This window comes from Garra rufa, chromosome 10, assembly GCF_049309525.1.
Source record: "Garra rufa chromosome 10, GarRuf1.0, whole genome shotgun sequence".
NCBI classification, from domain to species: Eukaryota; Metazoa; Chordata; class Actinopteri; order Cypriniformes; family Cyprinidae; genus Garra; species Garra rufa.
In genome coordinates this window covers 7,838,133-7,865,767 of record NC_133370.1, presented here as the reverse complement: position 1 = coordinate 7,865,767, position 27,635 = coordinate 7,838,133, and the positions used below count along the sequence as shown (strand labels likewise).

Here is a 27,635-nt window from a genome sequence, read left to right as displayed (position 1 = left end):
CGATGATCATCTTCTGGATGACTGTCAAGTCAGTAGTCTTCCCCATAATTGTGGTTGCATGTTCTAAATTAGTCCAGGACATACTTAGTATGTATACTCAAACTAATCAAGCTCAAAATGTTTTCAAAATTTTTTGAGATAATTATTTTTTTTATTTTCCTAAGCTGTATGTTGTAGCCATCAGAATTAAAACAAAAAAACGTTTTATTATAAATATTTAGCGTGTGTAATGAATCTAAAATATAAGAACGTTTTTTTGAGTTGAATTACAAAAAAAGAGCTTTTCTATGATATTCCAATTTTTTGAGATCCACCTACATATGTTAACACCTTGTGTTTTGCTACTGGTGATACACTCATTACTGGATCATCACATGACACTTCTTGTTTATTTACTGCGGTTTTTTAATCGCGCAACCAACCTTGGTGCGCTACGAAGGAATCTGCTATTTCGTTTTCGCCTCTGATTGGATTAGCGTGCTGTCAGTCAACCTAAGTACCGCCCCCGCAATGGAAGCTGAGTTGTGTGTACAGTAAATAATCGATGAGGAAGATCATCTTTCTTTATGAAGTATGTCTTTATTTACTTCTTTTTATCATCGTTTACATGTTTATCAAATAGACATGTATTTGTTATGACGATAGGCTGACGGTTATGCTAGAAATGTGAGTGGAAGCTAAACGCTAAAGTTGTAAAGTTCAGCAGGTGCGTTTGTTTACCTAGTCTCATTATAATATTTAACTATTGCAAATATGGATTATAATTTTACTTTGTAATCATGGTAATCATAATCATACGGAATTGTGAATTTTCGGCTGTACGTTTAAAAACAAAAGTAAAACTCTCATTAAACTGATCACTACACAAGATTACACCAGGACATAATTCAGTTTGTTTATTTTATGGTACAAATAAGTTAAGAATAAAAATGGTAAAAATATGGGATGTTTGTTTTTAAACTCATTGTTATACCATCATAAACTGTTTTGAGTTTTACTGTTTTATTGTTGTCTTTTTAGTACCACCCTTTTCTCTTTGCTTTTACAGGCATAATGTTGACTTTATGAGCCATCAACACTAACATATTCAGCCTACCATGAGTACAGTGGGAGAAAATCAGCTGCAGAGAATAATCAGAGATCTGCGTGGTAAAAATCACACACTCAGTGTGATGTTTTGCATGTGTGAACAATCATGTGAACTGAGTCTTTTGACACTGTGATTGGCCAATAACTTTTTTTAGTTTATTCTAGAGGCACTGCAAAATTTCCCTACATACTCTGTATTCTCTGATATCACAGCACATAATAAATAGTCATAGTTGCACTACCAGTCAAAAGTTTTTGATTTTTTATGTTTTTTAAAAAGGTCTCTTCTGCTCACCAAACCTGCATTTATTTGATCCAAAGTACAGCAAAAAAAGAGTAAAATTCTGAAGTATTTTTATTATTTAAAATAACTGTTTTCTATTCAAAAATATTTTAAATTGTAATTTATTTCTGTGATGCAAAGCTGAATTTTCAGCATCATTACTCCAGTCTTCAGTGTCACATCAATATTTAAAACGGTTGAATAATTTTTTTTCAGGATTATTTGATAAATAGATAAATAGATCAGCATTAATCTGAAATAAAAAGCTTTTGTAACATTATACACTATATCATTCGAAGGCTTGTAGTCAGTATAATTTTTTGGGGGTGGAGAGAAGAATACTTTTATTTTGCAAGCATGCTTTAAATTGTTTGGAAGTGATGATAAAGAAATGTATAATGTTACAAAAGATTTTTATTTCAGATAAATGCTGTTCTTCTGGACTTTCTATTCACCAAAGGAACCTGAAAAAATTCTACTAATAAATGATAAATGTTTTTTGAGCAGCAAATCAGAATATTAGAATGATTTCTGAAGGATCATGTAACTGGAGTAATGATGCTAAAAATTCAGCTGGAAAAAAATCACAGGAATAAATTACATTTTAAAATATATTCAAATATAAAATAGTTATTTTAAATAGTTAAAATATATAAAAAAAATTTTTACTGTTTTTGCTGTATTTTGGATCAAATAAATGCAGGCTTGGTGAGCAGAAGAGACTTCTTTAAAGTCTTTTGACTTGTAGTCTAATTATTCATCAAGCATGTTCTTACTGTGTACAGTGTGACTTGTAATCATTATTGATGAAGTTTGATCAATTCGTGATATGATCTACAACATACTATTTTCACAACTGTCATTTGTAATTAATTGCACAAGGTCCTACTGTCAGGGAAAACTTAAATTTTAAAAGTCATTCAAATCTTTAGATGTTATTGACATTTAGAGAATTGTTATGCTTTGCTTTAAAATATTAATGCAGCCTCTTATCAAATGAACAAGGCTGGTTGTTTAAAAGGAGATTTAACAAATAACTTCACATTTTTAAATCTATACTCTGACAAAAATTCAGAATATCAACTGTTTTCGCAGATGCAGTTTCTGAGTTGAGCAAAGAACATTGTGATACTGGTGAGCCTATCACCGATGACAGCTCCAGCCTTCACAAGTTCTGCTATAAACTGGAGTACCTACTGCAGGTATGGCACAGTTTTTAAAGTAGCTCACTTCCAGAACAAAAATTTACAAATAATTTACTCACCCACTTGTCATCCATGATGTTCATGTCTTTCTTTCTTCAGTCGATAAGAAATTATGTTTCTTGAGGAAAACATTTCAGGAATTATCTCCATATAGTGGACTTCAATCATCCTACATCACTGGTTTACCTTTTTTGTTAAGGGTGTTTGATCTACTTTGAATGTTCACTTTGTAAACACTGGGTCGATACTTCTGCAGCGATGTAGGACGATTTTAAAGTTGTGGAAGAAAACGAGATGGGAGTTTTTTTGACATACCCTAACTGTATTGACCAAATTGAACTGAAAAAAAAAACAAGCAGAGTTCAAGCAGACTGAGACAAGACGAATACAAAAATTGTCAATTTGTTTCGAAAATAACAGATCGCTTTGCCAGACAAGACCCTTTTTCATCAACTGGGATCGTTTAGAGCCATTTGAAGCTGCGTTTAAACTGCATTTTGGAAGTTCAAACTTGGGGGGCCCGTTGAAGTCCACTATATGAAGATAATTCCTCGAGAAACATTATTTGTTATCAACAGAAGAAAGAAATTCACGAAGATCTTGGATGACAAGGGCATGTGTAAATTACCTGTACTTTTTTGTTCTGGAAGTGAAAATTCTCCTTTAAGGTGATTTAATGCTCGAGTTTTCTTAGTTTTCTTCATTCATCAGAAACTCTTTATTGAAGTTACTGTATATCTAGGCCAGCTTGAAGTCTGCAACTAAAGAATTTGGCAGAAATTTCAGAATTCAAATGGATGTCATTCACAAAGTTCTACACATCCCTGCCTTTTGTATCTTTACTGATTTGATTAAACTATTATCTATCAATAATAGTGCATATTTGTAACCCTGGGCCACAAAACCAGTCATAAGTGTAAATTCTTCGAAATTGAGATTTATACATCACCTGAAAGCTGAATAAATAAGCTTTTGCATTGATGTATGATGTATAGGACAATATTAGGCAGAGATACAACTATTTGAAAATCTGGAATCTGAAGGTGCAAAAAAATCCAAATATTAAGAAAAGTTTTTAGCAATGACATTGCTAATCAAAAATTAAGTTTTGATATATTTACGGTCGGACATTTACAAAATATCTTCATGGAACATGATCTTTACTTAATATCCTAATGATTTTTGCCATAAAAGGAAAATCGATAATTTTAACCCATGCAATGTATTTCTGGCTATTGCTACAAATATACCCATGCTACTTATGACTGATTTTGTTGTCCAGGGTCTCATTTATTTCTATATATATATATATATATATATATATGTATGTTTTTTTTTTCATCTTTATTTTAGTTTCCAAAAATAGTTATATTACAACTGCAATATATTTCAATTCTGCAGTTTGCCCACAATCAGTGAAAAAAAAAAAAAATGCTAAAAAAGTTTCTGATGCAAAAAAAAAAAAAAAAAAAAAAAAAAGTTGAATATCCTGTAAAATTCGGTTGTTACCACTGAACTACTTTCTTGTTCTTTTAATCTAAAATTGATGGTGACCTGGATGGCTTGTGATCTCCGCACTCATATTTAACCAAACATCATGTTTAAAGTGATTGCTTTGAGATTAACCTGTTGACCGTTGTGTCCAGTTTGACCAGAAGGAGAGGACCACATTTCTGGGCAGCAGGAAGGACTACTGGGACTATTTCTGCGACTGCTTGGCCAAGATTAAAGGAGCTAATGACGGCATTCGCTTTGTCAAATCAATCCTCGAGGTAATCCACTGCACGAGCCCAAACCTCTGCATCTCTTATTTCCTCTGCATCAGACATGCATGTTTGCCTCCAGCCTGCATTCTCATTTCTCTTTCGCACTTTCATGTTGCTGGTTTTCTGACGTTTTTTACATCCGTTTTTTTATCTGCACCTCTCTGGAGGGTTTGAAGCAGGAAGCAGTGACACTCAGCTACAGGTTGGTCATGTGTTACAGGCATTCAACTAGCAGTACTCTCACAAAGATTATTGTACCATTCACAGACCACAGAATTGTACATTATACAGACAGGCATGTTATTCCTTTATCAAGGCAAGTGATTTGTAGTACATAAGTATTACTATTGCTCATATATTAGAAGACAAAACTCTAAGCTCTAAGTATTAAACTTTTTTTAAGCTTATGTGTCCAAAAAATCTACTAAGCTTTAAGTATCAAATTTTAGTGTGCCTCTCATCCCACATCGTTTGTGCTACTGACCTTGTATTTTAAATTGTGTAGCTTATCAAAGATAGATGTGTGCTATACATTGACTACAAGTGACTAAACATGATTTTTTCACATAGACTGACATTGAAAGAGGGACCTGAGCCTTATTTTAGTACCTGAATATTATAGAGGAGAGCTGTTTTGACTCAATTTTGGATCTTAGTCAGTAAGAAACCACCTGGAACACCCTAAAAAACACCTAGCAGTCACCCACAACATGCTGATTTTCTTTAGACACACTTACACTACAAGTCAAAAGTTTGTAAGACTTTTAATGTTTTTTTTTAAAGAATTCTCTTCTGCTCACCAAGCCTGCATTTATTTGATCCAACGTACGGCAAAAGCAGTAATATTGTGAAAAATATTACGGACATATATATGTTACACGATCCTTCAGAAATCATTCTAAAATGCTGAGGAAACATTCATTATTATGAATATTCAAAACAGTTGAGTACATTTTTATTAATTTAAAAAGCATTACAAATCTTACTGTTCAAAAAACTGTCCATCTGACTGGTAGTGTATGTAGATAAAAGGTGATCATTCTCTTTGTGTACTGTTTCAGACATAATCACTGTAAGACATTAACTTTTGTTACTCACAGATTAAAGTTTAATTAATTATAAGGGAATCCTATTTTTCCTTATTTAAAGAACAACTTTTAATGCATTCATTTGCCACTGAAATGCAGCTTTTTGTGTGTCTCGAATCCAGAACAAATCCAGAAATCCAGCGTCAGCAGTAGTGTAACGTTTCCATCTGGTGTCCTTATGCTCTTTGGTCACCCACTGTAATCCTCCATCTGCTGTCCCACTGACAGACATTGTTTGTGTTTAGATTGGCATATTACCATACTACTCATACAGTGTTTTTCAGCATGCACTGTGCACCACACTAGGTACAGTTTACAGAATTTACCTGTTATTGCATTTGCCAAAATGTGTAACCTAAAACCAGAGCACACTATACTAAAAACTGTATCCCATGATGCATTGCACTCAACTTGACCTTTCATTATCAATGTGCCAAAGCAACAGAACAGAATCAGAATCTTTTTTCTTAAATCATTATTCGATTAAACTGCCAAAGGTTTGAAGTTTTTAACTTATACTGTTTTCTTTCAAAGCTCAAAAATTAGTTTTGTTATGCTATTTACATGTGCGTTGTTATTGTTTTTCAACATGTCATCTCATTCCATTACCACAGGGTTTATCGGATGTGATCAACAAAATGAGAAGCTGTTGTGTTGTGGCTAGACAGAAACTTGTGTAATTTATACAGAGTTAACCAGAACAAATGTAATAGTTCTCATTTCAAAGCATGCATATATATATATATATATGTATGTGACTCTGGACCACAAAACCAGTCTTAAGTCGCTGGTGTATATTTGTAGCAATAGCCAAAAATACTTTGTATGGGTCAAAATTATTGATTTTTCTTTTATGCCAAAAATCATTAGGAAATTAAGTAAACATCATGTTCCATGAAGATGTTTTGTAAAATTCCTACTATAAATATATCAAAATGTAATTTTTGATTAGTAATATGCATTGTTAAGAACTTAATTTGGAGAACTTTAAAGGTGATTTTCTCAGTATTTCGATTATTTTGCACCCTCGGATTCCAGATTTTCAAATAGTTGTATCTCGACCAAATATTGTCCTATCCTAACAAACCATACATCAATAGAAAGCTTATTTATTGAGCCTTCATATGATGTATACATCTCAGTTTTGTAAAATTTAACCTTATGACTGGTTTTGTGGTCCAGGGTCACATATATAATTTTTTTAAATTTTTTTTTTATTAAATGCAAGGACTCTGTGTTTTTTAGCTGAAGACGTCATTAGGGAAAGGACGGGCTTTCATCCGCTACTGTCTGGTGCACCAAAGGCTGGCAGACACTCTTCAGCAATGTCTTATAAACTACAAAACCACATGGTAATGTATTCAGCAAAAATGTAAACATCTTAGTGGGAACTTGTACAGGATGCTTGATGCATTGCACCAAATGCATAGCTTTGCTAAAGTACAAAAATCATTCCAGTAAATGTCTAGTAAAATGTGCATGATTCGACATGAACTAAAAAAAGCCAAGTGATGCAGGTTTTTATAGGGTATTATAGGCTTACAATGTTATTAACCCTCTGGTATTGTTCAGTCAAAAAAACTATTGAATTTTTAAAAATCGCTACTTCATCGGAATGGTACGAAACTTGATGACATTCGTGGCAGTCACATGTGACCACAAAAAAAATTGTTGACTTGATTTAAAAAAGCTAAATGATTGTAAAGAATTTGTCAGACTTGTGTTGTTCCCGGTCAAAAATGACCACTATTGGAAATGAATAAGAAATACGAAAAAAATACAGAGAGTGCTTTGTGTGTACAATCCACAGATCATTCATGATGCAGAAAAAGAGGGCACAGTAATGAAGGGGTGACACTCTAAAATATCAAAAGTGCAAAATAGACACATTCCACTATTATGGAACAAAAATATATTACATTGATTTTACTGAAAATGAAAAAGTTACATTTCAGGCAGTCGCTTTTGACCACGAACAACAAATGTGACTCCCAAATGAACAATACAAGAGGGTTAACTAAAACTAAAACCAAAACCATGAACCGCTTTAGTTATTTGCAATGAACTTTAACTGAATTTTAAAAATTAAATTTTATTATCATTTAGTTTTACTTGATGTTTCACAATAACTAAAACTAAAACTGAAAAAAGAATAAAAACTATTTTAAAAGCCCCCCAAAAAGTGACTTAAATGTTACCTAATACAAAACAAAAAACTAATTAAAAATATGAATAAAAAACTATGATAGTGTCTCTATTATAGTGAAATAAAACTGATATAATGCACGTACGCCTCAGACTTGCACGCACAATCAGACATGTAAACAACATTTTTGGTGGAAATTGCAACCACATTTGGCTTTAAAGTGTGATCCGGATTTCACACGAAAACAGCGTATGCATGATGATGCATGATGCATGCTCTGCTAGCCACCTTTTGTAAGTTTTAGGTTTCAGCAAATTAGTCTGCAATAAATTGCAAATAATTCATTTTAATTAGCAGTATTTATTTATTTTTTTTGCACATGACTCAACATAGTCATTTGAATAGAGAATGTTAATGCATGAGTGCAAAGCTGCTTTAACAGACCTGAAAGTGTTGAATCAGAACCGACTCATCCGCACATTAATTTCTCTTCCTCCACCAGCTTTCACTTCTCTGAAACAAGAAACTTCTTGTCTTAAAGTAGCATACATACATGTAATGTCAGCGGTTTTTATTATAGTACCTACAATGCAGTTGGTGTTTTTTTTATGTTACTGAAGCAAAGCTAAATTTGTAAAAAGGGGTAAAGCAAGCATTCTGAGAACACTAGTGTTTTTGTGAGCAGTCATGATTTTATGTTTGTCATTCACAGTGAGTGGTATTATGAACGCAGTCCCTTTGTGAAATCCCATCTGAACATCGATATCATCAATCATCTCTATGAACTCAATGAGATCCAGTTTGATGTAGCATCCCGAGGTCACGACCTTGACTCCGACTGGCCCACTTTTGCAAGGTAATTCATGAGAATTCAACCCATGCATGTCACAACAGTGAATTCCCCATTGCGACACATTTAGACACTTAACCAACATAGCATGCAAAAAAAAATTTCAGTATTTTTTAACAAAGTAGCTGCATGCAATGTGAATAAAATAATGTTAGCAAAACAAATTATATATAGTTTTTATGTGACACATACAGAAAGACTCTGGGATCAGCTGTCTCATCCGCCCATGTGTGGAAACCACCCAGTCGCTGCTCAAGTGTTAACAGTTTGGTCAGCAGCTACTCACAGGTTTGTTAACACGTTAGAAACGCCTTTGACTTTAGAAACATCATTAAAATGATAACTTCTGTGCATATCCTCACAATCTCTGGTTCTGCACCAAATATGTAATGTATTGTACATAATTTTTTTTTTATATATCTGACCCTGGACCACAAAACCTTAAAGTCTTAAGTAGCATGAGTATATTTCTAGCAACAGCAAAAAATACATTGTAAAAGTCAACCTAATAGATTTTTCTTTTATGCCAAAAATTATAAGGATATTAAGATGACATGTTCCATTAAGATATTTTGTAAATTTCATACTGTAAATATATCAAAACTTAATATTTAATTAGTAATATGCATTGCTAAGAACTTCATTTTGACATCCAAAGGGGATTTTCTCAGTATTTATATTTATTTATTTATTTATTTTTTACAGCCTGAGATTCCAGATTTTCAAATAGTTGTATCTCGGCCAAATATTATCCTAACAAACCATTCATCAATGGAAACCTTATTTATTCAGCTTTCAGATGACGTATAAATCTCAATTTAAAAAAATGTACCCTTATGACTGGTTTTGTGGTCCAGGGTTTAATTTTTATGTATAAATTATATATTTTATTTATCATTTAATAATTATTTTATAATTTAATGAATATATTTATAATTAAAATTTTCAATATTCATTTTATATTGCTTTACTGATTTTTGTTATGTGCTTGTTTAAATCATTCTATTTAGCTTTAAATTATTTACATTTCAGTTTTTGGAATTGTAGATTATAGTACTTAAAGGTGCCATAGAATGCATTTATACAATATTTTAAATTGTTCTCTGATATCTACATAGAAGGTATATGGCATAGGAAAGGGCAAAAAATCTCCAGAAATGGTTTTACAGGTCCATTTACAACCCTAGGATTTGTCCCTAGAATGAAATGCTCTGTTATTGCCTTATTTGGAAGGTTCATGAATATTAATGAGCTCTGCTCTGATTGGCTGTTTCACAGAGCTGCTCATCTCTATAGCTTGCAAGTGGATAAAAATATATATTTAATTACGGAGCTCTAACCGCTTTTAATATGCGGTTTGTTGAATCTGCCGTTTTGAATCGCCAACATTTCTCTCTCATTACTGTGATCGCATGTGGTCTGTGTAAAGTTATAATGCAGAGGGAGTGCTTACTTACCACACAAGTTCAGATGCTTGTCAGTGATACTCGGGATCTGTAAATTATTTGCCATCATCATCAGCGCAGTCATTTCTCCATCATTCACCATCATCAGTGCAGTCATCTCTCTGTTTATGTGGTAAATGAAATCGTACTGCAATGTAACAGGCTAGCGCTAGCATTAAGCTAACCGTGTCCCTTCAGTGGCTTGCCTTATTTTACTGTTGTGCTGACGTTACTGATGATTGGGCGATGCAAATGTTGGAGGCATAACTATTAACGATCCCGGGGTTATTGCGTAATAGTCGGTGTTATGTTGGAATTGACCTATTTTTCAGTGGTCTTTTGCAAACACCAGATTTATATAAGAAGGAGGAAACGATGGTGTTTCAGACTCATGGTATGTCATGTCCATGTACTGAACTGTTATTATTTAACTATGCCAAGGTAAACACAGTTTTCCATTCTATGGCACCTTTAAACCTATTTATTTCGTTTAGCTTACAAGGCAACATTTTAGTTTTTTGGCTTAGTTTATTTTGACTACTATAGATGACAACAATATGGAAAAGGAAAAGATTTTTTTTTATTTGTGTCTGTTGTCCTTTATTTATATTTGCCACCATCTTTGTCTTTTTTTTTTTTACATTTTTTCTTAAATATATCCAAACTTTACAACACATATAAAAAAACACATATTCACTTACAAATAATTTTCCAACAAACAGCAAACTAACCATAACACACACACACACACACACACACACACACACACACACACACACACACACACACACACACACACACAACAATTCATTAATGAATTTAATTAAAATAAATATGGAAGTAAACAAAAGTAGACCTTCTGTGTTCAAAGTAGTTTCCAGATTTAATACCACAATACCAGGATTTTTATGTAAAAATTGACCAATAGACCAATGTAAGTGAATGCATTTTTTTTTGGTTCTGTTGTTGTTGATCTAATGCAACACAGTCACATAGTCACTGTTGATTCATTTCAATCTCTTTTCCCTCGTGCAGCAAGCTCAGGAGTTTCTTCCAGGCCCAGATTTTGGCTCTAGTCTTCTAGGTGATCTCGGGGAATTAGGCGAGTTGTCCTGTAGTGCTTCTGAGGACCTGCGCATTGAACTTGACCAGTCAGAATTGAGACAAAAAGAGCTCCAAGACAAGATCCAGCAGCTTACCAGTGAAGCAGCTGATCTAAAGGCCGTGGTCAAAGACCTAAAAGAACAACTCTTGGCTAATCAAGGTCCTAATCAAGAGAAAGAAGAAGGGCAGGAGGTGGTGAAAGCTGTTAGAGAGTGCACCGATCGCCTCCATACCACCACAGAAGGCCTGGAGGCTCTACGGACATCCGAACGCAATCTAGAAGCCAAACTGAGCGTTGCGGAGAACAGGAACATGGAGTTGCTGGCAAAGCTCGACGGAGCTCTGAGCGACAAAGGACAGCAGGCCGCCAACTACTGCGACTCGGCCTGGACGATCCAAGAGCTCCTGACCAAGCTAAAGGAGGCTGAGGAAGAGAGGATTGAGTGTAAACGAGAAAGCGAAGACCGGGCAAGACTGGCTGAGCGACTTGCTCAAGAGCTGAAGCTTCAGGAGGAGAAACTTAAGGAAATGGAAGGCAAACTGGACACTTGTAAAGTGTCTGCCGATAAAGAACGAACAACCGCAATGCAGCAAGCTGATGAGCTGCAGATGACCATCAACCGTCTTCAGGGAGCACTTTCTTTGAAGGAGAGGGAAACAGGGAACCTACGGACTCAGCTGCAAGATGTTCAAAGAGCTCTGGAGGCCAAGGAAGGTCAATTAGAGAAGCACAAGAAAAAAATAGAAGAGGAGCTACAACGTAAAAGTATACTTGAAGAACAACTAAATGCTAAAGGAACGGAGTTGTCCACCGTTAGCCAGAAGGTCCGGCAATTGGAGAATCTCAACCAGAGGTTGACTGCGGAGAGTCAGAGCTTCCAAGCACAAGCCAAGAAACTGGAAGAATACAAGAACCAGTGCACAAGTTTAATGGAGATCAATGCCAAGTTGATCCAGACGGTTAAGAGAAATGAGGATAGCAGCAAGGAGCTGGTGCAAACCAAGAATGCTCTGGAGAAGGAACTGATTACCACACAGGTGTCTGAGAAGCAACTGAGAACAAAATTGGAGTCAGCTGGACTGACAGTGGAGAACCAAAATCTTGAGAATGGCCAAATGAACCGTGAGGAAACAGAAATCGAACAACTTGGGGAGAATTGTATAACAAGGGACGAGAGTGCTGCAGTCCCACAGGAAAACAAGACAACAACTTCTAGACACCTTCGGGAGGCTAATGAATCCCCAAGAACTGATAATGGAGAATCCACTTCTAGATTGGCTCTGGCTGAGGCTCAACTTGATCTTAACATGAAGGAGGTTTCCAGACTCCAGGAGGAGGTCATGGAGCTTCGGGCGCAGCTATTGGTGAGCTCAGAGGAGAGAATGAAGATCCAGGCTCTGCAGGAAGTGACGGAAGCCTCCAGAGAAGATCTCCAGGCTCAGACAGAGCAACTAAAATCCCAGGTGGAAGAGCTAAACCGTAGGCATGTGGAGGAACTGCTGCATTGCCGGGAAAGAGAGGACGCTCTAGTGAAGGAGAGGGATATGGAGTCTAAAGTGCGGGTGGAAGTCCAAACAAACCTGACTGAAATGAAGAAAGAGCTTCACGAGTTGAAAAAGCAGAACGGCACGCTTGTGCTTGAGAACGGAGAGGCTCAAGAGGCTTTACATAGGGCTAACACTGAGACAGCCGAGCTTGGGGTTCACGTTTGCATGCTGACGGGACAAAACGAAGAGGCTCAGCTGAGATGGGAAGAGCTTTCTACCAAACTGCAGGAGCTGCAGATGGAGGCACAGAAGGAAGTGGAAACTCTGAGTGATACGATGGAGGCCTTGAGAAAAGATAATGCAAGACTGCAAGAGCAGCTAAAACTGACTGAGGGACTCCCAGAAGCCACGCAGAAGTTGCAAGAGAGATTTGAACAGGTGGAGGAAGAAGCCAAAAGCGTCCAAGAGAGCCGACAGAGAGAAGTGGATACGCTGAGGTCCCAGTTGAGCGATGAAGCGGCGCACCATCAAACTCAAGTGCAGGTAATTGAAGTAAAAATTCTCAGGGGTGTTGGTTTTGTTCTGCTTTGTTCAAGCTGTTTATAAATGTCTTTATGAAGGGTCTGAATGAGGAACTGGATGCGTTGAGGAAGAGGCTGGACAACGAAGTCGAGAAAGTTTCAAGTCTGGAGTCCAAAGTTTTGGAGCTTGAGGTAACACCTAGGATAAACAATAAACACAAACCTGTGAATGAATCAAATCTATCCCATCCATCTTTTTCTTCCTATAGAGTGGGTAAGAGTAGATTTTTATTTGTAAATAAACCTACTTTTAGGGGGTGACAATTCTTTTGCATTCCACTGCACTGCTTTTAAATAGTTTTTCTATGTAAATATGCTCTGGATGGATTTCTTTGAGACATTCAGACACATCACTCTGCTTTTTTAGCATCTCAAAGCATAATGATATTGACATGTTTTACAGTGCCTTGCGAAATTATTCATACCCCTTCATTTTTTTCACATTTTGTTATGTTGCAACCTTATGTTAAACTACTTTAAATTACTTTTTTCCCACATCAGTCTACACTCCCTACTCCATAATGGCAAAGCAAAAAACAGGTTTTTGACATTTGTGCAAATTTATTAAAAATAAAAAACTGAAAAGATCCGTTGCATAAGTATTCATACCCTTTTCTGGGACACTTGAAATTTAGCTCAGGAGCATTCATATTGCTTCTAGATGTTACTACACTTCGAGTGGAGTTAAACTGTGGCAAATTCATTTGAATGAGTATGATTTAGAAAGGCACACACTTCTCAGAAAAGGTCTAAAAGCTGAAAATGCATATCAGAGCAAAAACCAAGTCCAGAGGTCAAGATAACTGCCTGTAGAGCTCAGTGACAGACTTGCGTTAAGGCAATGATCTAGGGAAGAGTTCGGAAAAAAATCTGCTGCATTGAAGGTTCACAGAAGCATTATTGATAATGGAAGACGATTGGAACAACTAGTACTCTAGAAAATGTCTGCCAGCCCCCATCCAAGCTGACAGAGCTTGAGGGGTGAAAAGGTGAGGCAAAGAATGGCAGATAATTGCCAAATGCAGATGTGCAAAGCTTGTCACATCATACCCAAAAAGACTTGAGGCTGTAAAGGTGCTTCAACTATGTACTGAGTTAAGGGTATGAATACTTATGCAATGTACTTATTTCAGTGTTTTAATTTTAATAAATTTGTAAAATTTGCAAATGCTTTGTCATTATTATGGTGTATGGAGTGTAAATTGATGTGGGGAAAACTAATTTAAAGTAGTTTAACAAAATGCTACAACAAAACAAAATGTGAAAAAAAATGAAGGGGTATGAATACTTTTGCAAGGCACTGTATATCAAGTAGGGATGTGCTCAAATAATGAATTCATAATTTAAAAGGCACAGAAAACAAATAATGTGTTTTTACGGAGCCACTACAGGGACATGATTAACTGCTTGCAAGTACATAAAATTTCACTTACCCAGGGCTTTTTTTAAAAAGGATTCTTATGCTCATGAAGGCTGCTTTTATTTGATCAAAAATGCAGAAAAAATGTAGTATTGTGAAATATTTTTACACTGTTTTACTATTTTAATATACACTAAAATCTAATTTATTTCTGTGATCAATACTCCAGTATTCAGTGTCACATGATCTTTTAGAAAATATTCTGGTATGCTAATATAATGATTTATGGAAACAGTTGTGCTGCTTAATATTTTTTCGCAACATGTGATACTTTTTCAGGATTTTTTGATGAATAAAAAGTTAAAAAGAACAGCATTTCTTTGAAATATAAATATTTTCGACCAGTATACACTAGTACAGTAACAGTACGTGTGATCGCAAATCTCCAGATTTTAACATTTAAAAAGCGATGCCCTGCATATTAATAGTGGCTCCCTGATGCCTCTATTATTACTCATATAGTATAATTACCTAACAATATAATTGTGAGAGAATGCATTTTTTCCTCCCATCTCGTATTTATTCCTTTTAGGGGTTCCGTGATACAAATGTTGAGGTGACTAAATACTCCCAACCCTAATTATTTAGATCAAAAGTCTTTTAAATGCATGAAAATCAATAAGTTTCTGCATCCATGTCTTTTTCTGTTTAAAAGTCTGCCAACAGCGATTACAGTCAGATGATCAAAAAGAAAAATGCCCTCATTGGTGATTCTGAAACTACAATTAATCAGAAAGAGGAACAGATCAAAGACCTCAGAGTGGACCTAACAAGGTAAGAGATCTCTGTATGGCTTTCGAGCTAGTCCATACATAAAAAATGTAAACAAAGAAAAAAAATAATCCAATTTTCACTTTCTACTAGTTGTTTTGAATGTTTGCTGACCTGATTCTTGTTTTTTGTCAGAGCTGAGGAGGAACTGGCTCTTGCTCAGCAGTCCTGTAATGAACTGGGTGTGAACTTAAGCAGAAGTGTGATGGAGAAGCAAGCCATTGAACTGAAGATGTCTGCTGAGTTAGATGACCTTTATCGTACCAAAAAGAATCTGGAGGAGAGGCTCATCGAGCTCATAAGGTGACTTACTGTATATACAGTGGTTATCTACCATCTTTGCGTAACACATCAGGAAACGTGTTCCCTATAACCCAAAAAAATGCATTTGAGAAATTCCTTTACTGTATCTGCCCAATTGTTGCAAGCTATTCTTCATAGAACTCTGGCGCCCCCTATAGGGACAAAGATGCTTTATGGCAGAAGTCGGATGCATTGGAGTTTGAACAGAAACAGAGGGCTGAGGAACAGACAGACAAAGACGTCACATACTGTCTCAGCTGCCGCAACCACTTCACCTGGATGCTGCGCAAACATAACTGCAGGTCAGTGGTGATGGCATTTTGAGGAAATTACATTCTTTTGGCTTTCAGTAGCTAGATGCAATGGAATAAAATCTTTTTTCCCCTAAAAACTGTTAATCATATATAAAGAATTCTCTTCTGCTTACCGAGCCTGCATTTATTTGATCCAAAATACAGCAAAAGCAGTGATATTGGTTGTGTTTTTTAAATAACTGTTTTCTATCTACATATATTTTGAAATGTAATTTATTCCTGTGATCAAAGCTAAATTTTCAGCATCATTACTCCAGTGTTGTACTCCAGTCACACGATCCTTCAGAAATCATTCTAATAGCTAATATTTATTATTATTATCATCAATATTTAATATCCATAGATCAGCATTTGTCTAAAATAAAACATTGTAACATTATACACTATATTATTCCAAATTTTGCAGTCAGTATAATTTATTTTTTGAAAGAAATTATAGGAACTAACACTTTTATTTAGCAAGTATGCTTTAAATTTATCAAATTGATGATAAAGACATTTATGATGTTACAAAAGATTTATATTTCAGATAATTTGTTGTTCTTTGTATTCATCAAGAAACCTGAAAAAATTCTACTCTGCTGTTTTCAACATATTAATAATACATGGCTTTTGAGCAGCAAATCAGAATATTAGAATGATTTCTAAAGGATCATGTGACTGGAGTAATGATGCAAAAAATTCAGCTTTGAGATCATAGAATTAAATTACATTTTAAAATATATTCAAATAGAAAACATTTATATTAAATGTTTAAATTTTTCAAGATTTCACTCTTTTTGCTGTACTTTGGATCAAATAAATGCAGGCTTGGTGAGCCGAAGAGGCTTCTTTAAAAAAAAAAAAACATTCAAAATCTTACTGTTCGATAACTTCTGACTTGTGTATACTTAAGATTTCCGTAAGATTTCTGCTCATCAAGGCTGCCTTTATTTAATAAAAAATACAGGAAAAAAACAGTAGTATTGTATAATATTAAAAAATGATTTATGTAATGCAAAGCTGAATTTTCTTCAAGCCTTCAGTGTCACACAATCTTTTAGAATTTTTTCTAATATGCTGATTTATTATCAGTGCAAGAAACGGTTGTGCCTGTGAACCTGTGATACTTTTTCAGGAATTTTTTGATGAATAAAAAGTTAAGAACAGCATTTATTCAAAATACAAATCTTTTATTACATATATGTAAAATAACTATTTTCTATTAAAAAAAAAATACTATGTAATTTATTTGTGTTGCAAAGCTGAATTTCCAGTATGATTACTCCAGTCTTCAGTGTCACATGATCCTTCAGAAATCGTTCAGAAATATGCTGATTTGCTGTCTAAGAAACATTTCTTATTATTATTCTTATTAATGTGTTAGTGAAAACTGTGCTACATTTTCCTTTTTAGGATTCATTGATGAATAGAAAGTTCAAAATATTAACTTTTGTATTTTCTGTGTTTTCACAGGTTCTGTGAACGCCCATTCTGTTACTACTGCCTCACTCACGATGCAAACGTCCAGCGCTGCTGTAAGGACTGCTTTAGTAAGCGTTCTGGACATGGAGATCTGGGTAGTCCTGTACGTTCAGCCCACAGCCCAATATTAAGCCCTACGCGAACCAGCACACCTGGTGTCCCATGTAAGATGTTATAGAAGGCAAAACAAACATGCTTTGCAACCCTTAACGGTTTTTAAAGTTGAGATTCAAAACATTACATCCCCCTTTCAAAATCCACTAAATGATTATTTTTTTACCAAAATAAGAGGGATCATAGAAAATGCATGTTATTGTTTATTTAGTACTGACCTGAATGAGATATTTCACATAAAGATGTTTACATATAGTCCACAAAGGAAACTGCCCGTTGTTCTTCAGAAAAATCCTTCAGGTCGAAATTCTGTGGTTTTCCAGCATTTTTATGTATTTCAACCCTTTCCAACAATGACTGTATGATTTTGAGATCCATCTTTTCACACTGAGGACAACTGAGGGACTCATATGCAACCATTACTTAAGGTTCAAACTCTCACTGATGCTTCAGAAGGAAAAACAATGCATTAAGATCTGGGGGTGGAAACTTTTGCATCTGAAGATCAGTGTAAATTTAACTTATTTTATATTCTGGGAAACATGTAACTATCTTCTGTAGCCTCTGAAGAGCAGTACTAAGTGAAATATGATTTTTAGGTAGAATAATAAAAATGTAAATGTATCTTCATTCTGTTCAAAAGTTTTCACCCCTGGCTCTTATTGCATTGTGTTTCCCTCTGGAGCATCAGTGAGCATTTGAACCTTCTATAATAGCTGCATATCAGTCCCTCAGTTGTCCTCAATGTGAAAAGATGGATCTCAAAATCATACAGTCATTGTTGGAAAGGGTTCAAACACACAAAACTGTTCAGGACAAACAAGGGACTCGTGAACAACTATCACTAACTGAAAAACCCCAGCTGTGGATCATTCAGGTAATAACACAGCATTAAGAATCAAGGGGATGTAAACTTTTGAACAGGGTCATTTTTATAAATTCAACTATTGTTTTCTCTTGTGGACTATGTAAACATCTTTTATGTGAAATACCTTATTCAGGTCAGTACTAAATAAACAATAACATGCATTTTCTATGATCATCTTATTTTGGTAAAATTATTAACATTTTGTAGATTCTGAAAGGGGGGTATAAACTTTTGACCTCAACTGTATGTGATTTAATATGGACTGTGAATTGATTAAGAAAATCTCAAATGTAAAATCCGAATGCATACTGGTTTAATGCAATCTGATCTTTCTTCAGAAAAGGGTTTGTAATCCTGTGTGTAATGTGAATGTTGTCCTCACAGGGGCACTGAAGTCCCCTCGGCCAGATGACACAGCATATGACATCATCACAGAAGAGGAAGTGAACTGTGTCCATGACAGCGACTCGTTATACACCACCGCTGTGGAGCCCTCAGAGACACAACAGCTGTGAGACACATGCAAACACACACACACCTGTCTTGTTAGCACAGATTCTCTGCTCTGAATTTGTGCTGAAGTAACAAACAAAATTAAATTTGCTCCTGCTGAGCTGAACTCAGGTTCATTATTGGATTTATTTTCATTCGTCAGAGCAAATTTGACATGCACACATGGTACCTGCCAGTGGATCTTAATGTACTGCTAAGTAAACATAATATCGAAACTTGCTGGCTTTGTTACAGTTTCATTTTTGTCACCTATGAGGTGCGTTGCTCTTTACTCTGTGGTTAAATACGTGTATGACAGGAAATGACATGTAAGTGCATATATGTCTGCAGAAGCAGCAGTGACGTCACCAGCACAGAAGATTCAGACGAGCTGATCGGCTCCGTTCAGGACGCTGAAATCCACCTGCTCAAATCTGGAGAGATGACGTGAGTCATTCATAAAATACTCATATTGGGTCCTGATTTTCTTATGATTTTTTAACAATTATTGTTATCATTTATTATAATTAGAATGAATATTATTATTATTATTATTGGTGCAAAATAAATAAATAAATAAATCTAGTGTTTTCATTCCCATGACAGTTAGTGAGAGACATCACGTTCATGATTGATTCCGATACCTTTATGATTTTAGCAAAATAATAAGAACAATTAGTATTAGTATTATTATTATGAAATCAAATCTAGTGTTGCATAAAATAAATCTAGTATTGCAATATTTTATTATTTCCATAAACATAAGACACACAACGTTCATGATGGGTCCTGATGTCTTTATGTTGTGTCAAAAAAAAAACTAGTAAATATTATATGCAATATTTTATCATTCCCATGACCATGAGTGTAACACACAACACTCTTGATGGATTTGATGGGCTTATGTTATTAAATTAATTAATATAAATTATGTAAATAAATTAGGGCCGGGACTTTAACGCGTTAATTTAGATTAATTAATTACACAAAAATAACGCGTTAAAATTTTTTAACGCATTTTAATCGCACTTAGTTTTGCACCGCGGAACGTTTCTCACTGGATGAGATTCCGCGGACTGATAATACTGGAGCACCAAATAGCGTTCAGACAAGATGCGTCCGTCCTAAATAGTATTGTATGTCCCAAATCGTAGTATGTTTAAAAAGGTAGGGCTGGGCAATTTGGCTTAGAATCAAAATCTCGATTAATTGAACATTTTAACCCGATTACGATTAATGAACGATTATTTTATTTATTAATGAAATTATATTTAATTATATTTATATAATAATTATTTTTTTGCCCTCATAGTTCACTGACAAGTTTTGTACAGTAAATATGTTCACATATTACAAGCGAGAGATTTTTGGATGAAGGGTGCATTACTTGATTTTAAAATAATTGAAGGAAACACACTATCTACTAGGGATGTTAACCGATGACCGTTTGACCGGTGGTTGACCGTATCAACGTTAACCGGTCAAAGTTGTCGGTAGTCGGTTAAAAAAAAAAAGTGCCGGTGCGTCTTTTACGCATTCTGAAGGTGCCTGTTTTATCCATTGGTTTTATCATGTTGCAGTCTATTAGGCAACATTCCGCATAAGATGGGCTTAGATTTGGAAATACATTACATCTACATTTCAGTGGTAACCGATAAGGTGATGATGATCATCATCTTTCTTTATTATGGTTAGCACTAACGTTACCTCAACTAAAGCGGCGTCTCTTCGGAGCTGTCATTTTCTTAAATGAGCCGTGGCAATGTTTCAAATGAGCTTCTAACCTAGACAAACGCCTTTATTTTCAAACCGATCACCTTGTACCCAAACCATTTGAAACTAAGGAGCCATTTGTCCTACGATTACATACAACAAGCTCTTCGGCGCTGCGTTTGCGGGACTCATGTTTCGCGCCGTAGGGGATTTTAAAAAAGTGACGTGAGTGGCGGTGTGTGTGTGTGTGTGTGTGTGTGTGTGTGTGTGTGTGTGTGCGGGAGGCAGAGCGGCAGATAGAGGCCGCGATCACACCGAACGCGTTTTTGCAGTTGGAGGCGCCTCTTTTGAATGGTTTTCTGTTGGCAGTGAGCGTTCTACGCGCTGCTTATGCGCCCAGGCGCCTCGCGTTTTCACCGCCTGCTGCGCCTCGCGTTTATGCAGGAGCGCTCTGAGCGCGTGAAGTTGAAAAAAAAAAAAATCAACTCTGAGCGGAAAAACGCCCAACGTCATTCGCGTTCTTTTCCATTGTCCAATCGAATGAATGGAGAGGCGGGCCTTCTGTTGTGGTGACGGAATTTTACGGTTGCTTTGGTGTCTATCGTGGGTAACCCGGAGCTGTATTATTTAGGGTTTCTGCTAATATGACAGTTTACTTAACAGCATAAAACTAAGATTTTAGAGTGCTCGCGCTATAATCCTTTGATTTGACTGACAGGACAGCTGTTTTGGTCGTTGCTTATCAACATTAAAAAAACGCAGCACGCTCTTTTATTAAAAGTCACCAAAAAAAAAGGCAGTGCTGTGCGCCTCGCGTTTTTAGAACTAAAAGACGCGTTCGGTGTGATCGCGGCCAGATGCGACAGAGTTGCGAAATTGCAGGCGCGGCTCGAAATGGCTGTTATTTCAAATAGCGTACCATATTTTAAACTAATCGGTTAACCGGTTTCAACCGGCTAATGAGGCTCGGTGGTCGGTCAAGAAATTTTTTAGTTTTCGCCATCCCTACTATCTACGATCTATGATTATTAATTGAACATCAGTGTTGAACAACTGAAATTAAAGCAAGCATTGCTTAAAACGAAAAGTCAAATTTTTCTTAAATTAGTGAAAATAAATAACTTGCACTATTGGAAACAAAATAAATAATTTTCAATGTTTTTCATATTAAAAGTAGAAAATAAGCAGTATCTCCTCTAAATAAAATTACCCTTGTATATCCTGTAAATACTTTTTACTGTATAAATACTGTTTAAGCTCTCCATCGACATGTCGGCGGAATAACGTAACGGAGCGCTTGTGTTTTTTAAAGGGAAAGTAATTGAAATAATCTTCCTGGAAAAATTTTAACGATTATAGGTTCTGAATGTCGATTTCGATTATTTTTCGATTAATCGCCCAGCCCTATAAAAAGGTATTCCAAAGATTCCCGGATGGTCTACTACTTAACGATCAATGCACACTCTTAACGGCTAATATTGCCCGCAACACACTGCGCCGTGAACGAGGATTCGATTAGAACTACAAACACGCATACAAAGTGTTAAAAAACTACAAACATGGAGGATATGCCCGACCAACGGACAGGTAGAGAAAGGGGTTTGAGTGATAAATAATCAGTGTGTAACCTGATAAAAAATATTTTTTAAATGTTATCCGCGTTATATTCCATGTGCAGCAACATTTATAATGATAGGTTTGGTCATTAACGTTTAAATGCATAATTAAGCAATCACAAGAGCAGAGTTCTCGGCATGAAAGACTCGTTAAAGAACGTACCTCTTGCTACACTTAATGGCAATATTTCACTGGTCTGTTGGACTTGGTTGAACAAAAATAAACAATATTTTGTTGCTTAAGCTTATGTATTCAGTCATTATTCAATGGTATACTAAAAATCCATGTAAAAATCTTACTTCTCACTGTTCTCAGGTCAAATATTTATATGCGATTAAAATGCGATTAATTTCGATTAATTAATTACAAAGCCTCTAATTAATTAGATTAAATTTTTTAATCGAGTCCCGGCCCTAAAATAAATACAAATATTGTTATTATTTATAATCATAAATGTTAGTATTATTATTTTTGTTGCAAGAATAAATTAAAATAAATCCAGTATTGCAGTATTTATTAATTCCAATGAACAGTAGTGAGACACACACATAATAATAATAATAATAATAATAATTTATTAATACATTTATTATTATTAATATTATTAATTATTATTAATAATAAGTAAAATAAATCTAGTATTGCAATATTTATGGATGATGGCGCCCTTATGATTTTTTAAAATAATATTTGTTATTGTTATTGTTTTTATTGTAGTTAATGTTGTTGTTGTGGCAAAAAAATGTAACATTGCAATATTTTATTATTCCCATGACCATGAGTAAGACACACGACACTCTTAATGGATCCTGATTTGCTTATTATTTTTGCAAAATTATTGTTATTGTACATTATAATCATAAGTATTAGTATTATTGTTGCAAAAATTGATTACAATAAATCCATTATTGCAATAATTATTCATTCTCATGAACATTAGTAAGACACACAACATTTTTCATGGATCCTGATATGCTTATGATTTTTGCTAAATTATTGTTATTATTTATTAGAATCATAAGTATTTGTTTTGTTATTATTGTTTCAAAAATAAATGTAAATAAATCCAGTATTGCAATATTTTATCACTCCCATTACCATTAGTGAAACACACAGTGCTCTTGATGGATCCTGATGTGCTTGAGTTTAGCAAAATTATTGTTATTGTTTATTATAATCATAAGTAATAGCATTAGTATTATTGTTTCAAAACTAAATTTAAATAAATCCAGTATTGCAATATTTTGAATTCCCATGAACATTAGAGAGACACAACACTCTTAATGGATCCTAAAGTGCTTATGATTTTTGCTGAATTATTGTTATTATTTATTATAATCTTAAGTATTAGTATTAGTTATTATTGTTGCAAAAATCCAGTATTGCAATATTCACATGAGCATTAGTGAGACACACAATGCTCTTGATGGATCCTGATGGCCTTATGATTTTTGCAAAATAATAATTATAATTATTATTATTAAATATAGTATTGCAATATTTCATTATTTCTGCGAACATAAGACACACAATACTCATGATGGATCCTGATGACCTTATATTATTTATAATAATAATAATAATTATTATCATCATTGTAGGAATAAAATAAAATGCATCTAGAATGGCAATATTTATTCATTCTCATGACCAGCATTGTGTTTTATTTCTTAGGCTGTCTGTGCCGTTCAGCGTGGAGGACGTGACTCAGTTTGGTGATAAGTCCAAGGAGCTCTTCATCAGGTCCAGCTGTTACAGTATGATTCTCATCTCTGCTGCACATCCAGGTCCTACGATCAGCTGGGTCTTCTCCTCTGAAACTAAGAGCATCTGCTTCAGCGTGGTGTACAGAGAGAATCTAGATACGCCTCTAGAACAGGCCAAGGTAACATACGCATGACATATGGCCATAAATTCATCAGCATTTCTCAGTTTATTGGTCCATGTGCCAACTGAACCCTGCTATCAAAATGCTTGGAAATGAACTCTGCCAAAGTACCAGCTTATGTCATACTACTGCTGTCCAGCCAGTTTATATCCGCTTGGACACAAAATTCATTCTGTTGTTTCTTGAGCGGCAAATCAGCATATTAGAATGATTTCTGAAGAATCATGTGACACTGAAGACTGAAGTTATGATGCTAAAAATTATGCATTGATCACAGGAATAAATGACATTTTAAAGTATATTGAAATACAGTAGAAAACACTTATTTTAAATTGTAACAGTATTTCATATTTTAATCAAATATTGCAAATACAACCTTGGGTATATAACCTGTCAAAGTGTTGATCAGAAGATTGTGATAATGTCTGGAATCAATGTGTAATAATATATGGATCCTCAAACCTGGTTCTCCTCTTTCAGGTTCTGATCCCTCTGACGAGATGTAACTCTCATAAGGAAACAATTCAGGGTCAGCTGAAGGTCAGAAACCCTGGAGAATATGCTCTCATATTTGATAACTCCTTCTCCAGGTTTGTATTGAGAGCAGTTATTTCCTCCAGCAGATCTGCTGTCGTTTTATCTCTTTAAACTCTGTTCATGTTTTATGTTTTGTTGTTCTTCCTGTTTGCAGGTTCCTCTCGAAGAAAGTCCAGTACAAACTGAGTATAGAGAAGCCAGAGGTCTGCAACGGAAGTGATAGTTCTTCATAGAAAACGAATCACGCACACTTCTGTCTGTGCCAGGTCATGGGACTGCTTGTCCAGGGATAGGGCTGTTTATCAAGCCAAACTTATAATGCTGCTTTCAATGAATTGTGTGGTGAATCTCACAAAATCCCACAATCAAATGAAATAAATGAGAAATTTACTTCAAAATAAAATAAAGCACATTTTAGGGCACTTTATTTTCCCCTTAAATTCTTGTCCTACTACAGTAATGCAAAAATCGAATTGTTGTTACTTAAATGTAAAAATATAAATAAATAGTAATTATGTACAATTTTATTATACATTTGAGGTCAAAAGTTTATATCCCCCTTTCAGAATCTGCAAAAACAGAGGGATCATACAAAATGCATGTTATTTTATATTTAGTACTGATCTGAATAAAATATTTCACATAAAATATAGTCCATATAGTACATATAGTCCACAAGAGAAAATAATAGTTGAATTTATAAAAATGACCATTCCCTTGATTTTTAATACTTTGTTGTTACCTAAATGATCCATAGCTGTGTTTTTTTTAGTGATGGTTGTTCATGAGTTCCTTATTTCTCCTGAACAGTTCAACTGCCTGCTGTTCTTCAGAATAATCCTTCAGGTTCCATGAATTCTTTGGTTTTTCAACATTTTTGTGTATTTGAACCCTTTCCAACAATAACTGTATGATTTTGAGATCCATCTTTTCACACTGAGGACAACTGAGAGACTCATATGTAACTATTACAGAAGGATCAAACACTCACTGATGCTCCAGAAGGAAAAACAACTTTTGAACCGAATGTAGATGTGTACATTATTCTTATTTTGCCTAAATGTCATATATATATATATATATATATATATATATATATATATATATATATATATATATTTATATTTATATTTATATTTATATTTGATTTAGTACTTTCCTTCAGAGGCTACAGAAAATAGTTACATGTTCTCCAGATGACAAAATAAATTTACCCTGATCTTCAAATTAAAAAAGTTTTCACCCGATGCTTTTAATGCATCGTTTTTTTCTTTCTAAAGCATCAGTGAGTGTTTGAACCTTCTGTAATAGTTGCATATGAGTCTCTCAGTTGTCCTCAGTGTGAAAAGATGGATCTTAAAATAATAAAGTCATTGTTGAAAAGTGTTCAAATACACAAAAATGCTGGAGAACCAAAGAATTATCTAAAGAACAGCAGGCAGTGTAACATTTCAAGACAAACAATGGACTCATAAACAACTATCACTATAAAAAAAAAAAAAAAAAACACAGCTGTGGATCATTCAGGTAACAACACAGTATTAAAAATCAAGTGTATGTAAACTTTTGAAAAGGGTCATTTTTTACGAATTCAACTATTATTTTCTCTTGTGGACTTTATGTAAACATCTTTTATGTAAAATATCTTAATCAGGTCAGTACTAAATGAAAAATAACATGCATTTTGTATGATCCCTCTTATTTTGGTCAAACAATTAACATTTTGCAGATTTCGAAAACATCCAGATGCATTAAATTCATGGGAATTTGAGGGAGAAATGTATGTATTTGTAATGAAAATTAATAATTTATATATATATACATATTTTTACATATATAATAATTTCTTATTTTTGTTCATTTGATTTTGGGTTGAAATATGACTTGGCCATATTGTGAGATTCACCCTCTGTGTCATTTAAAAGCCACATTTCTCTTATCATATCTAATCATAACTTTTATGAATGATTTTAACACACTCTTGGCAAACTCTAATAGCAGAATGGTACGATATCTCTTACATATTTATTAAGGGAATGGGCAATAAAAAACAAAACAAAGCAAAACAAAAAAATCAATGAAGGAAAACCCCCTGATATTTGGTGTGGTCAGTAGTAGGTTTTTATAACAGATTATGCACTACAGAAGAGCTTTATTACGGTGTTTTTTTAAATGAAATTAGTGATATAGATTTAAAGGAAATGCTTATACTATATACAGGGACATCAGACGGTTTCTTTAACGTTTTCTCATTCTCTCTAATATCCATTTAAGTCTAACTGATATAAATTGATAAGAGTAAATAATCAAATAATCACAAGATAGGAAGCTAATCTATTTTCGTATGAGGTTGCATAGTGTATTTCTCATAATATGGGTATCGTATGTCTTTTTCCAAAGCTTTAGAAGTCAACTATGACTTTTATGCAGACATATAATCTGTATTCTGAAGGGATGAGGGCACAGTAATAAGAGGAAACTCCATTTCCTGGCCGTCTTGTTTATTTTCAACCAAAAAATGCATTTTCATTCGGCTGACGCCAGGGAAATATTCATAAGCAATAACTCAGTGACTGTGTTTTTTGCATAAATAAGATTGGCGATGCAATAACGGATAACTCCAGCCAGAAGAAGGTGGACACTTTAGTAATGGCTACATTTTAATAATAAGCATTGATTCTTCACTGTTGCACTTTCTGAATGTGTTTCAGAAGCTGATGACGGCACTCGATCAGAGAACTGTAGCAGTCATTTTTTATGTGCGGTTACTGTAAGAATCTGTGATATGACAGTAATGTTATATTACAGCTAGTTTGAAATGGAGCTGAATTAAACTACTTGGTGGCATGACTCTACTTTGGGCCCAGTGTACTGTATATCCATTGTTGTTTTTTTTGTTTTGGTTTTTTTTTACGTTTGAAATGCAATTCAACTTCCTGTATCTGAGGCATTCAGTGACCGCAGAAACTAGGCTTAGCGGTGTCTTTCAGTTGACAAAAAAATACTTTTTACAGTAATGCACATACAGTGGAAGGTTTGTATACCCTGATTTGTGGTATAACTAGTGTTATTTTAATAATATGTATATA

At 34.6% G+C, this 27,635-nt stretch overlaps 1 protein-coding gene across 1 annotated transcript; it reads left to right on the top strand.

Annotated features, from left to right (window-relative positions):
• The first annotated feature begins 505 nt into the window (after nucleotides 1-505).
• On the top strand, nucleotides 506-27,401 carry fyco1b (FYVE and coiled-coil domain autophagy adaptor 1b). The gene is made up of 18 exons (XM_073849239.1): nucleotides 506-571; nucleotides 1,049-1,149; nucleotides 2,468-2,574; nucleotides 4,224-4,349; nucleotides 6,677-6,783; nucleotides 8,290-8,433; nucleotides 8,622-8,715; nucleotides 10,908-13,007; nucleotides 13,085-13,177; nucleotides 15,121-15,239; nucleotides 15,372-15,539; nucleotides 15,698-15,841; nucleotides 17,309-17,481; nucleotides 18,684-18,810; nucleotides 19,143-19,238; nucleotides 23,796-24,006; nucleotides 24,490-24,599; nucleotides 24,701-27,401. Exons 2-18 carry the CDS (start codon nucleotides 1,098-1,100, stop codon nucleotides 24,777-24,779), a joined length of 4,050 nt encoding a protein of 1,349 aa, XP_073705340.1. The 5' UTR covers nucleotides 506-571; nucleotides 1,049-1,097; the 3' UTR covers nucleotides 24,780-27,401.
• The last annotated feature ends 234 nt before the right edge of the window (nucleotides 27,402-27,635 follow it).

Bases quoted from the DNA above. Each gene is read 5' to 3' on its own strand.
- fyco1b (XM_073849239.1), top strand. From the start codon at position 1,098: ATGAGTACAGTGGGAGAAAATCAGCTGCAGAGAATAATCAGAGATCTG. The intron at 15,540-15,697 runs GTGACTTACTGT...CGCCCCCTATAG, and splicing joins AGGCTCATCGAGCTCATAAG to GGACAAAGATGCTTTATGGC. The intron at 24,007-24,489 runs GTAACATACGCA...CTCCTCTTTCAG, and splicing joins CGCCTCTAGAACAGGCCAAG to GTTCTGATCCCTCTGACGAG.